General features: G+C 39.1%; 2 protein-coding genes across 4 annotated transcripts in view; one reads left to right on the top strand and one right to left on the bottom strand.

Annotated features, from left to right (window-relative positions):
- The first annotated feature begins 6987 nt into the window (after positions 1-6987).
- LOC147345069 (olfactory receptor 7A10-like) lies at positions 6988-7991 on the top strand. Its single transcript, XM_086374787.1, has one exon. The coding sequence runs from the start codon at positions 7053-7055 to the stop codon at positions 7989-7991; it is 939 nt and encodes a 312-aa protein (XP_086230913.1). The 5' UTR covers positions 6988-7052.
- A 323-nt stretch (positions 7992-8314) lies between these two features.
- SEPTIN14 (septin 14) overlaps positions 8315-13015 on the bottom strand; it is a 33648-nt gene continuing 28947 nt past the window's right edge. For all 3 annotated transcript variants that reach the window (XM_086374778.1, XM_086374780.1, XM_086374779.1), the window contains 3 exons: positions 11846-12014; positions 10526-10658; positions 8315-9368 (listed from right to left, as the gene is read on the bottom strand). In XM_086374778.1, coding sequence (XP_086230904.1) covers positions 9189-9368; positions 10526-10658; positions 11846-12014 — 482 coding nt within the window. In that variant the 3' untranslated portion in view covers positions 8315-9188. The remainder of the gene's footprint in view (positions 9369-10525; positions 10659-11845; positions 12015-13015) is intronic.

Genomic DNA, 13015 nt, shown 5'->3' with positions numbered 1-13015 from the left:
TCTTCTCATTAAATTTCTTTTTCTGTTTAGCTATAGTGATTTCCACTATTCTGTCTTCTAGTTTGCATGTCTGTTCTTCATATCATCTAATCTACTGTTGATTCCTTCTAGTGTATTTTTATTTCAGTTATTGTATTCTTCAGTTCTCCTTGTTTCTTTATATTTTCTAACTCTTCATTAAAAACTTCTAATTTCTCACTCTATTCATCTCTTCATCAAGTTCTTTGAGTATCTTTATGATCATTACCTTAAATTCTTTATTGGGTAGATCACTTGTTTCCACTTCAATTAGTTTAGTTCTTCTGGGGTTTAATCTTGTTTCTTCATTTGGAGCATATGTCTCCATTACCTCATTTTGCATAATTTGTTGTTTTTATTCCTATGTATTTGGTAGGTTAGTTACATTTCCTGATCTTGGAGAAGTGGCCTTATGTAGGAAATACCCTGCAGGGTGCAATAGTGCACTCCCCTCAGGTCACTAGAGCTGTATGGTTTAGAGATGCCCTCTGTGTGGGCTGCATGAGTCCTTCTGTTGGGGTGAGCTGTCTATTATGGGCATGGCAGGTCCAGTTGGTTGTCAGGCTGTGTTGTGCCAAAGCTGCCAGCCACTGGTTGGTGGGGCTATGCCTCAGGGGAGTCTCATTCCTGGCCTGCTAATGGGTAAGTGAAGTCTTGACATGATGGCTGTAGGGCCACTCTGGTCCCAGAACTACTGTCAGCCTGCTGGTAGGTGTGGCTGGTCCTGGGTTTTTGGTGAGTGGGGCCAGGTCTTGGGGTGGCCAGGGCTCAGGAGGGTCCTACAGCAGCTGGCCTCTGGTGGGTGGGGCTCCATCTCTGCTCTGCCTACCTGACTCACTGTGGTTCCTTCTTTATATCTTTAGCTGTAGAAGATCTTTTCTACTAGTCTAAAGGGATATTGTTGTTCTTATTATCATGGAGATTGTTCTCATAGATAGTTGCTTTGTAAATAGTTGCAGTTTTGGCATACCCATGGAAGGAGATGAAGTCAGGGTCTTTAAACATCACCATCTTCAATTTGCCATCAAGAATTCCCAACTCCTGCCATAAATTTTCACAGTGCACTGAAATGTCAAATCAATGCAGTAAGACCTAAAAGTGAAATAGGTCTTATAAAACTCTGGTAGTTCAGACGGTAAAGAATCTGCGTGCAATGTGGGAGGCCCAGGTTTGATCTCTGGGTTGGAACGATCCCCTGGGGAAGGAAATGGCAACCTACTTCAGTATTCTTGCTTGGAGAATTCCATGAGCAGAGGAGTCTGGCAAGCTACAGTCCATGGGACTGCAAAGAGGCAGACAAGACTGAACTACTAACACACATTATTAGGATAAAGTTAAATTTTGGAAATACTCTTAAAATTAAGAAAAAAAGTCCCGAAAACTAACATGATACTTTAAAAATACAGAAATATCAGAAGTTTTCCTAATATATCAGATAATAGGGAAAATATCTTAATGGAAGTAAACCTAAAATATATTAAAATACTATTATCAGTAAATTAGCATAATCTACAAACTGCAGGAAAGCTTATCCTAAAAGAGGCTGAAATACCTAAAGGCAAATTCTTGTTATTGGAATGGAATTCTGAATGCAACAAATATGTCAATTGTTTGCAAATTAAATTTGAAGTTTAATGGAGTATTGAATAAATCTATAGTATTTTTCTTGCAACAAGGCTAGATGATTCTGAAGTCTATTTGAAAGAGTAACCTGGCACCTGACATAAAAGTATTGTAGACAGAAATAACATTTTTTCTACTCATTATTTAAGCATTTTATGCAGATAGATAAATAAAGATATGGCACAAAAAATAAAAATTTGACAGCATAAAAATTTTGAGCTTTTGAACAGTGGTGTTGGAGAAGACTCTTGAGAGTCACTTGGACTGCAAGGAGATCCAACCAGTCAATCCTAAAGGAAATCAGTCCTGAATATTCATTGGAAGGACTGATGCTGAAGCTGAAACTCCAATATTTTGGCCACCTGATGTGAAGAACTGACTCATTGGAAAAGACCCTGATGCTGGGAAAGATTGAACGTGGGAGGAGAAGGGGACTACAGAGGATGAGATGGTTGGATGGCATCACTGACTCAATGGACACGAGTTTGTGTAAACTCTGGGAGTTGGTGATGGATAGGGAGGCCTGGTGTGCTGCAGTCCATGGGTTGCAAAGAGTCGGACAAGACTGAGTGACTGAACTGAACTAAATGGAACTGAATATCGTGGAATAGATGATCGTTTATAATATGATCAAGGAAATACCTTTAAAAACTAAGCAAAATATAGCTCTAAAGATACAGTTTACATAGTTCTAAAATGACATACATAAAATCAATCAATATTGTCATAAAGAAAACTTGGAAAGCAAATAAATGTCCAAAAATGGGCAAGTATTTAAAGACCCATTTCCATTTGGTGGACTATTTTGATTTGCTGAGAATGATTGATGTTGGAAAATGTATTAATACATTAGACATTTACATGAAAAATGTACATTAGACACTGAAGAGTCTATATTTAGACTCTGTAATAAGAAATTCCATTTTTATTAAATTTATGTAAGTAAAATAATAAGATAAATGAAGTATAAACAATGATTACTGATAACAATGGTTATAAAATCTTTTAGTTGAAGGAGCAGCAAAGGTCCAGATAACTAATGTTTAGAAATAACAATAATAATGTTTTGTGCAGAGAAACAATGAAGCTTTGTAATTTTTACACTTTTTGATCATTTTCAAATTTCTTGGTCAAAGCCTAGGGAGCTCAGCAGACTTTCTCTAACCCTTTACTTTAGGTCTATAATGAGTTAACTACACTTAGATATAAAGGGGACCATCCTTACACCCTGCTCCCTACAGATCACATCTAAGGGAATAATCCTAACCTTGATTAGAAGACATACATTGAGATCCATAGCTACTCCCAAGAGGCATGACTGCCAAAACAAAATCAACTTTTATTTAGCTCCTTAGCTTCTAGAGAATTCTAGTCCGCAGAGAACAGAGTAACAATGTAACAATTTATTTAATGAGGCACAACGAGACTTTGATCCTGGAAACTTCTGAAGCTGTAATGGCTTTCTTTTTTTGTACATATTTGGCAATTTGGCTTAATCAGTAATAGAGGAAGCACCATTGTATCCTCCAGAGATCTCATGAGTGATTTTGTTTCCCTGCCCTTCCTGGGGGCAGAGCTCCCATTTTTAACAATTGTTCACAGGAGAAACGGAAAAGGAGTCAGTGTAAGTTGACTCTAGTGATACAACTTGGAAAGCCAGAGAATCCTTGTAAGTGCAGAAAAAAGTGAGATAAATGAGCTATGGAGGGAGGATCCCTATGAATGGTATCAACTTTCAAGGTTCCTAACAGAGATAAAGAAATAAAAGTTCAGCTAAACCAAGACTTCCCAGTTTTAAGAACTTGGAAAGTTTTAGCATCAACTGTGGCCTATTGTTTCTTAATATGGTTTATCTGCTTTGGCTTTCCGTTCAGTTGCATGGGCTGCCCCTTCCCTCCTCTCCCGCATTTTCTCCTGTTTATCTTCCATATCCACTTCAGCTTTTCCTTTTGTTTCTGTTTCTCTTACCTTCCACTATCAACAATTTCTAGTCAAACTCTTTCATTCAGGAAATAATTAGCAAGGATTACTCTAAATTCAACATTTAACTGTGTTCTGGAATAAAGGAAGGGATGAGATGTTATTCCTTCCATCAAAGAGGGGAATAAGACCAAAAAACTAAAAGTAATATCCCATGATAAGGACTTTCCTACCAAATTGGGGTAAGGTTCATATACAGTCTAGATTTATGGTTTCTCTTGACGGTTTGAAAGATTAGACACCTTGAGGACCATATTCCCACTGGGCAAAAAGTAGCTGGAGCCAGACAGCTACTATCCCTTTAAAAGGGGCATCTGGGGACTTCCCTGGTGGTCCAGTGGTTAAGACTCCACGCTCCTAATGCAGGGGGCCTGGGTTCAATCCCTGGTCAGGAAACTAGATCCCACATGTCACCACTAAGAGTTCACATGCTGCAACTAAAAAAAAAAAAAAGAAAAGATCCTGCATGTCACCCCTAATACCCGGTACAGCCAGATAAATAAATATTTTTTAAAAAATCTCACAGTAGGCAAAACAGTGTCGACAGAGTGCAATAAAAACTGTTCAGCTGTGTCAGGGAGCAGGAGGGCAATAAGGACCTAGGGTAAAATAGAGTATGCACCCTGAGAAAAATGTTGGAATGAGTCTTGATGGAGGAATTGGAATTTTCAAGGTACAAGCTATCCTGGCAGAAGAAATTGGGGTGTAAAAATGTGGAGTGATAATAAGCGAAAGAAGCCAGACACAGATATGTAAAAGGTTACGTATTGTGTGGTTTTATTTACATGAAATATCCAGGACAGACAAATATGTAGAGACAGAAGGTAGATTAGTGGTTGCCAGAGATTAGAGGAAAGGTAAATGGTGAATGACTGTTTGATGGGTACGAGGTTTTCTTTTAGGATAGCAAAAAATTTCTGGAACTAAATATTGGCGATGTTCATACAACACTGTGACTATACCAAGTGCCATGAAATTGTATACTTTCAAATGATCACAGTTGTGAGTTTTATGTTATATGAGTTTTATTACAATTTTTAAGAAGTGCATTGCATACTTATGATATGAAAAATAATCCTAAATGCCTGGAGAACAATGTGGGGTAGATGAAGAACAGTAAAAGATGAAACTGGCTTGGCAAGACAAAAATCAGTAAGTGCCCTGTTATACAATTAGTGTATTTCTAAATTTAATACAAAACTGGTCCAATATCTGAAGAAAGGAAACTATGATACATGAGTAGGTTTACATTGTAGAAAGATCTCTCTGGGGCCAATGCAATAATTGTGCTGGAGACATTCTAGTCTCCTGTCATTTCAGAGGAAGAGATGATGAGGGACCACAGAGATGGGACAGAAGTAGTGGGGAAATAATTGAAATATCTGAGAGACACAGTGCTTAAGAATAAGCCAGTACTTACTGAATATTTGTTCATGGTGGGGAAAACCAGAATTCAGAACCAGGGATGTTTCCATGTCTTGGCTGTTTCATTGCAGCACTATTTACAATAGTCAGGACACAGAAAGAACCTAAATGTCCATCGACAGATGAATGGATAAAGAAGATGTGGGGCATATATACAATGGAATATTACTCAGCCCCTAAAGGAATGAAATAGGATCATCTGTAGAGATGTGGATGGACCTAGAGTCTCATACAGAGTGAAGTAAGTGAGAAAGAGAGAAACAAACATAGTGTATCAACGCATATATGTGGAATCTGGAAAAATGGCACAGATGAATTTATTTCCAAGGCAGGAATAGAGACACAGATGTCCAGAACAGACATGTAGACACAGGGGCAGAAGGGGAGGGTGGGACGAACTGGGAGATTAGGATTGACATATATATGCTGCCATGTGTAAAATAGATAGCTAGTGGGAACCTGGTATAAAGCACAGGAAGCTCGGCTGGCTTCTCTGTGATGATCTAGAGGAGTGGGATAAGGGAAGTGCGAGGGAGGTCCAAGAGGGAGGGTTAGGGTTAGGCTTCTCTGGGTGGGCTTATTTTAATCATAGCATTCCTTATAAAGGAGGCAGAAGATCAAAGAGACAGAAGACCATGAGATGATGGAAACGAGAGGTTGGAGTAATGTGAACAAAGGGACCAAAGAATACAGACAGCATCCAGAAACTGGAAAAGACAGATTCCACTACAGAGCCTCCAGAAAGAGCCAACCATGCCAACACCTTGACTTTAGCTCAGTGAAACTGATTTCAAATGTATAGACTCTGGAACTGTAAGAAAATACGCTGGTGTTGCTTTGTGTTAGGCACCTCAGTCATGTCTGACTCTTTGAGACCCCATGGACTGTAGCCCACCAGGCTCCTCTGTCCATCGGATTCTCCAAGTAAGAATACTGGAGAGGGTTGCCATGCCCTCCTCCGGGGGCTCTGCCCAACCCAGGGGTTGAACCCGGGTCTCTGGCTTTGCAGGCAGATTCTGTACGGCTGAGCCACTGTTGCTTTAAGCAGCCAGTAAGTGGCAATTTGCCTACCTCATAGCACTATGAGGATCAAATGAATTGACGAACAAGCTGGTTAGAACCATGGCTGCATTCTTATTAGCCATGAGCTTCATAAAAGTTTTCTGTTTTTAAAAAAAGAAATTTGTTTATTTGGCTGTGCCAGGTCTTAGTTGCGGCATGTGGAATCTAGTTGCTTGACTAGGGATCAAACCTGGGCTTCCTGCACTGGGAGCACAGGATTTTAGCCACTGGTCCATCAGGGAAATCCCTAAGTTTTCTTATATAATTCTGCATTTCTAACAAGCTTTCCAGATGACGCTAATGCTGTGAGTCCATGAGTGACAATGAAGGGCAAGGAGCTACTACATAATTCTATCTCAGAGAAATGGTAGAAATAACGCTGGCTTTGAGGAATAAGATATGACGAATGGCTAGTTTGCATACTGAAGTGGGTACAGTGGCAGAAAGAGATTGGCTACATTTTTAATCCTCTGAACTGGGCTATACGGACCCTGATGCATTAACATGGAGAAGGCAATGGCACCCCACTCCACTACTCTTGCCTGGAAAATCCCATGGACGGAGGAGCCTGGTAGGCTGTAGTCCATGGGGTCGCTAAGAGTCGGACACAACTGAGCGACTTCACTTTGACTTTTCACTTTCATGCATTGGAGAAGGAAATGGCAACCCACTCCAGTGTTCTTGCCTGGAGAATCCCAGGGACGGGGGAGCCTGGTGGGCTGCCATCTATGGGGTCGCACAGAGTCGGACACGACTGAAGCGACTTAGCAGCAGCAGCAAATCCATTAACAAAATATAGGGATGTATTTATATTACGTGTAAACCGTAATATTAACTATATTTATATGATATGAGAAATATAATCAGTAGTAGTTCAGTTGGTTGATAATGCTTATTTGTTTGTATTTTTTTATTGCCCCTTTCAAGACAGTCACACCACCTATATGGAACAGGAAAATCACACACAGTTTTCAGGATTTCTTCTCCTTGGACTATCAGATGAGGCAGAGTTGCAGCCTCTCCTCTTTTGGCTTTTCCTCTCCATGTACCTGATAACTATTGCTGGAAACCTGCTCATCATTCTGACCACCATCTATGACTCCCACCTCCACACACCCATGTACTTCTTCCTCTCCAATTTGTCTTTTTCAGACATCTGTTTCACCTCTACCACCATCCCAAAGATGCTGCTGAACCTCTACATCCAGAATAAAGGCATCACCTATGAAGGCTGCCTCACTCAGCTGTATTTTTTCATCCTTTTTGCGGAACTGGACATTTTCCTCCTCTCTGCGATGGCCTATGACTGGTTCGTAGCCATATGCCATCCACTGCACTACACAACCAAGATGACCCCCCAGCTCTGTGGCTTGCTGGTGCTGGCATCTTGGATATTGAGTGTCCTGGACTCTTTGCTACGCAGTTTGCTGGTGTTGCGGCTGTCCTTTTGTACTGACTTGGAGATCCCCCATTTCTTCTGTGAAATCAATCAGGTTATCCAACTTGCCTGTTCTGACAATCTTCTCAGTATCATAGAGATGTATTTTGCCACTGTGCTCATGGGCATTATTCCCCTCTCTGGCATTGTTGTTTCTTATTCTCGGATTGTCTCCTCCATACTGAGGATTACATCAGCAAGGGGGAAGTACAAGGCATTTTCCACCTGTGGGTCTCATCTTTCAGTTGTTTGCTTGTTTTATGGCACAGGTCTTGGGGTGTACCTCAGTTCTGCCACTACCCAAAATTCCAGAACCAGCGCAATAGCCTCTGTGATGTACACTGAGGTCACGCCAATGCTGAATCCATTTATTTACTCTCTGAGGAACAAGGACATAAAGGGGGCTCTGAAAAGTCTTGTCACCACTCTCGCTTTCAGTGAGTGACAGGAGTGTTTACCTTGGGGCTGGAGAAGTTTTCATAAGTAGCCAAGAACAAGATTGGCATCTAAAGCCTGATATTTTTGCTGTCTTCAGATGCCTTTTTTTTCCTTTTTCTTTACCCCATGTCCCTTAAATCAATGATACCACATGTTTTATTTTCTAACATTGCTTTTTTTTTTTTAACGTGGCTTTGATGTATTGATATTTCTTTCTTCATTGTTTCTCAACTTTTTCAATATTTCAGGTTTTCCCTTTCCAACCTAAATCACAATATCCTGATGCCCTGAAAAAAAATGCTGCCTTTGAAATGAAAGCAGCAAAAACAATTACAACAGAAAAATTTTTTATTCTTTCAGGAACATGAGAAAAATTTCAGAGTAAATATACACAGACACTCAAGGGTAGTAGTTTTGCTGAATAAGTCATGGTAAAGTTCAGCCACACAAACAGGTGAACTGACATTGTAAATGCAGAAAATTCAGGATATATAGTCAGAAGGAAACTTTGGAAATAGTTTTAAAAATCTACTTTATTTTCTAAAACATTGATAACTTTAATTTGAAGTAAATGTTCATATGTAAGGCATAATATTATCATCCAAATGTTACTCATGGTTTCCCATTATTCTCTGACTCTCTTTCACTTCTGAAGTTTTATTCCAATATTTGTTTTACAAGGTCTAATATAAAAGTATAAGAGTTATAATCAGAAACAGCATTTTATTTAATAAAAACTATCAAGAAAGTATTATCAGTAGAATTTTATAAGGAATATGAGCATAAGGATTAGCTTTTTGTAACACTGCATGCCAAAAAATCCCCCACTTTTATTTAGATATGAAATAATACATATACTTGGTCACCAGAGTCACAGGTAGGGCTATGGGAAAAGAATTTCCACAGCTAATCAACACCTTTACACTGTGCTACATAAATCTTTGATCTTCTTTCATTTTAGCAAATATTTATTGAACGCCAGTTCTGTGCTACTCTTGTTCTAAACCCTGATGATAGAGCATCTAACAAGATGATCGAGGTATGTGCTCTCAAGGAGCTCACCTTCTAGGGAGAGGAAATACACAGCAAGTAAACAAGTTTTCAAACTTAGCGTAATTTCAATCAGAAATTAAGTGCTATGAGGAAAATCTCACAGGAAGAAGAGAGAGAGTGAAAGGGCTCCACAACACAGAGTGGTAAAGGATTATTTCTTACGCTCTTTGTCCTTCTTCACACTGGTGCACACCTGACTCTGCAAGGTTCCAGAGGAGGCCTTCATTTTATAAAATTCTAGGATTTCTTCTTCCAGTTGTCTCCTCTCCTCCTCAAGTCTCGTTGTCTCCTCTTGTCGGACCTTCTTAAGATGTTCAAACTTGTCCTGTAGCTGTAAAACAAACCCGCAGCTGTGACTCAAAGCACCCTATGGGGGCACATCCCCAGGAACCTGTTTCTTTCCTTCTGATTATCAAACCTACCCTAATCATTAGAATAGCACTTGATCTTAATAGTAGTCTCAAAAGTATCTCTGCTGGAGTCATATCGCTGGTAAATACATTTTCAGACTTGAGGGCAAATGAGCATCTACATACAAGGGCAAGAAGAATGACTGGAAAGACTGGGGATGTGAGATTGTGGTATTTATAAATGATAGCAAAATCACTGAGAAAACTTTTTACTTAAAGATGTGCTATATGTATACATATACAACATACAATGGAACATTACCCGTTAAAAAAAAGAGAGAGACCTTGCCTTTTGAGACAACATGAAAGGACCTGGAGGGTATTATGCTAAGTAAATAAGTCAGACGTAGATAATAGATAAGAAAGAGAAAGATAAATACCATATGATTTCACTTATACAGGGAATCTAAAGAAAATAATTCAAATGAATAAACATAATGAAACAGAAACACACTCATAGATACAGAGAAAAAAACTGGTGGTTGCCAGAGGAGAGGGATGAATGAAATAGGTGAAGAAGATTAAAGGATACAAACGTCCAGTTATAAAATAATTAGTCATGGGGATGTAATGTACAGCATACAGAATATAGTGAATAATATTTTAATAACTTTCTATGCTGACAAATGGTGCATGCGTGCATGCTAAGTCGCTTCAGTCGTGTCTGACTCTGTGTAACCCTCTGAACTGTAGCCTACCAGGCTCCTCTGTCCGTGGGATTCTCCAGGCAAGAATACTGAGTGGGATGCCATGCCCTCTTCATTGACAGGTGGTATTTAATATATAAAAATATTGACTCACTGTTGTACACCCAAAACTGATATAATATTGTAAGTCAATTTATACTTCAGTTTACAAAAATTCAAAAAAGCTGATTCTCCAAAAGCTCTAGGAAAAATAAGATTACAGGCAATCATTTTTTTAAAGGCTGCACCCAAAACTTACATGGTAAATAGCTACTTTTTGAAGAATAGAAAGTATCCTTCAACAAAATCATCTAAACTCTTGAGATAAAAACCCCTAATTTAATAGGACCCCTAAACTTGAATATGGATTATATCAAACTAGCAGGACTTGCCTCTTTTTCAGCTTCTTTAAATGCTGTTTCTTTCTCCTTTACTCGCTGCATAAACTTGTGTTTCAACTCTTCTTCTTCCCTCTGACATTGCTCCAAGAGCTCCTGCCTTTTGGCTTCATAGATCTCTTGAAAACTAAAAAGAAATGTGTGTGTTCTTATATTAAAATGTTAATATAAATAAACATATAAAAATATATATATTATATTAAAATATATGTAATATTGTATGGAAAAACCCAAATGAACTTTTTGGCCAACCCAATATAAACAAATGCATATAACTTGAAAACAAAATACCAAACAACCCAAATGAAAAACAAGCAGAAGACCTAAATAAACATTTCTCCAAAAAAGATATACAGATGGCTATCAGGCACATGAAAAGATGCTCAGGATTCCTAATTATTAGAGAAATACAAATCAAAACTATAATGGGGTGCCGCCTCGTACCAGTCAGAAAGGCCATTATGAAAAAATCTACAAATAACAAATGCTGGAGAGGGTGTGAGAAAAAAAACAAACCAAAACTTCACTGCTGGTGGAAATGTAAAGTGGAAAAGCCACTATGGAAAACAGCATAGACATTCCCCCCAAAACTGAAAATAGTGTTGCTATACGATCCAGCAATCCCACTCTTGGGCATATGCCAGAACAAAACTACAATTCAAAAAGATACCTGGACCCCTGTGCTCATAACAGCACTATTCACAACAGCCAAGACACAGAAACAGATCTCTGAGTTCTACAGGAACCAAGGCTCCTACCCAGGTGGAGGATGATAATTTCAGGCTGAGCACAAGCATAGGGACCCCAGACTGGCTGCAACCAGAAGGCTGATGATTGAACACCATCTTGTTACCTCACCACCAACCAATAAGGGGAGGGTTACACAGCCTACAGCCCTCCCTCCCAAATTTTGCCTATAAAAACTTCTTTTCTCTTTGGGATTGATACGGAGTGTTTCAGCACAAGTACATATTGTGTGTGCTCAGTCGCTCAGTCGTGTCCGACTCTTTGCAATCCCATGGACTGTAGTCTGCCGGGTTCCTCAGTCCATGGGACTCTCCAGGCAAGAACTGGAGTGGGTTGCCATGCCCTCCTCCAGGGACATGTACATATTGGAGGCACATAAATTAGCCCTTGCATTATGTTGCTCCTACTAACCCTCCATCGAGGTCTGAAGATAATGAAAACCCACAAGATTCAGATGGCCCAGAATACGAGAAGCAGAGCTATTCTCATTCCAAAATAATCACATCTCACCGTTATAGAGGATTTCCAAGTCACCTATCATCTTGTTCGAGCGAGATCTCCACTCACCTAACTGGCTGGTTATTTGGACCCATATCAGTAAATCCCATCATGTGAAGTCTGTTGCGCCTGTAACGTTCATAGTGCCGAGTGTGAGTCTGTTCTTTCAAGTCTTCCATATTTGTACAAAGAAGCATATCCCGGAGCTTAACAAAGTCACAGTGGTTTTCATTTTCCACTAGGCAGAAAAATAATAAAGCCACAAAGCTTATTATCAATCTCTATCACTCAGTAAGCATTCTTGAATGAGCTTAGAGTGTTCTGAATAATAGCTATAAATCTTTTAACCATTTAACTATGCTTACATGGTACATGTCAATTATAGGTATAGTTTATTTATAGACCAGGAAATTTGCTTTAAATTTATTAGCCAGAGACTAAATAGGAAACAGTGAAATAATATGTTACATTATATTATTATAGAGCTTCAGTTCAGTTCAGTCGCTCAGTTGTGTCTGACTCTTTGGGATCCCATGGATTGCAGCATACCAGGCCCCTCTGTCCTTCACCATCTCCCGGAACTTGCTCAAACTCTCATGTCCATTGAATTGGTGACGCCATACAACCATCTCATCCTCTGTTGTCCCCTGTCCTCCTGCTTTCAATCTTTCCCAACATCAGGGTCTTTTCCAATGAGGAAAAGACTCTTCTCAATCAGGTAGCTAAAATATTGGAGCTTCAGCTTCAGCATTAGTCCTTCCAACGAATACTCAGGACTGATTTCCTTTAGAATTGACTGATTTGATCTCCTTGTAGTCCAAGGAACTCTCAAGAGTCCTCTCCAACACCACAATTTGAAAGCATCAATTCTTGGGCACTCAGCCTTCTTTATGGCCCAACTCTCACATCCATACATGACTAATGGAAAAACCATAGCTTTGACTATATGGACTTCTGTCGCCAAAATGATGTCTCTGCTTTTTAATATGCTGTTTAGGTTGGTCATAGCTTTTCTTCCAAGGAGCAAGAGTCTTTTAATTTTGTGGTTTTGAAACTTATATAGCATAAGTTTTCTTTAATAATTTAGTATTTTTCAAATGAATATTCTCAAGGTATTTTACAGAGCAGTAAACTGATGAACTGATGCTATATACTAATATAATGTAACATATTATTTCACTGTTTCCTATTTAGTCTCTGGTTAATAAATTTAAAGCAAATTTCCTGGTCTATAAATGA

The sequence above is a fragment of the Bos grunniens genome, chromosome 25 (genome assembly GCF_055505025.1).
Source record: "Bos grunniens cultivar Pamir isolate PY7600 chromosome 25, Bosgru_T2T1.0, whole genome shotgun sequence".
In the NCBI taxonomy this organism is placed as follows: domain Eukaryota; kingdom Metazoa; phylum Chordata; class Mammalia; order Artiodactyla; family Bovidae; genus Bos; species Bos grunniens.
Note: the sequence above shows the minus strand (reverse complement) of the source record. Positions and strands in the feature narration are given on the sequence as shown.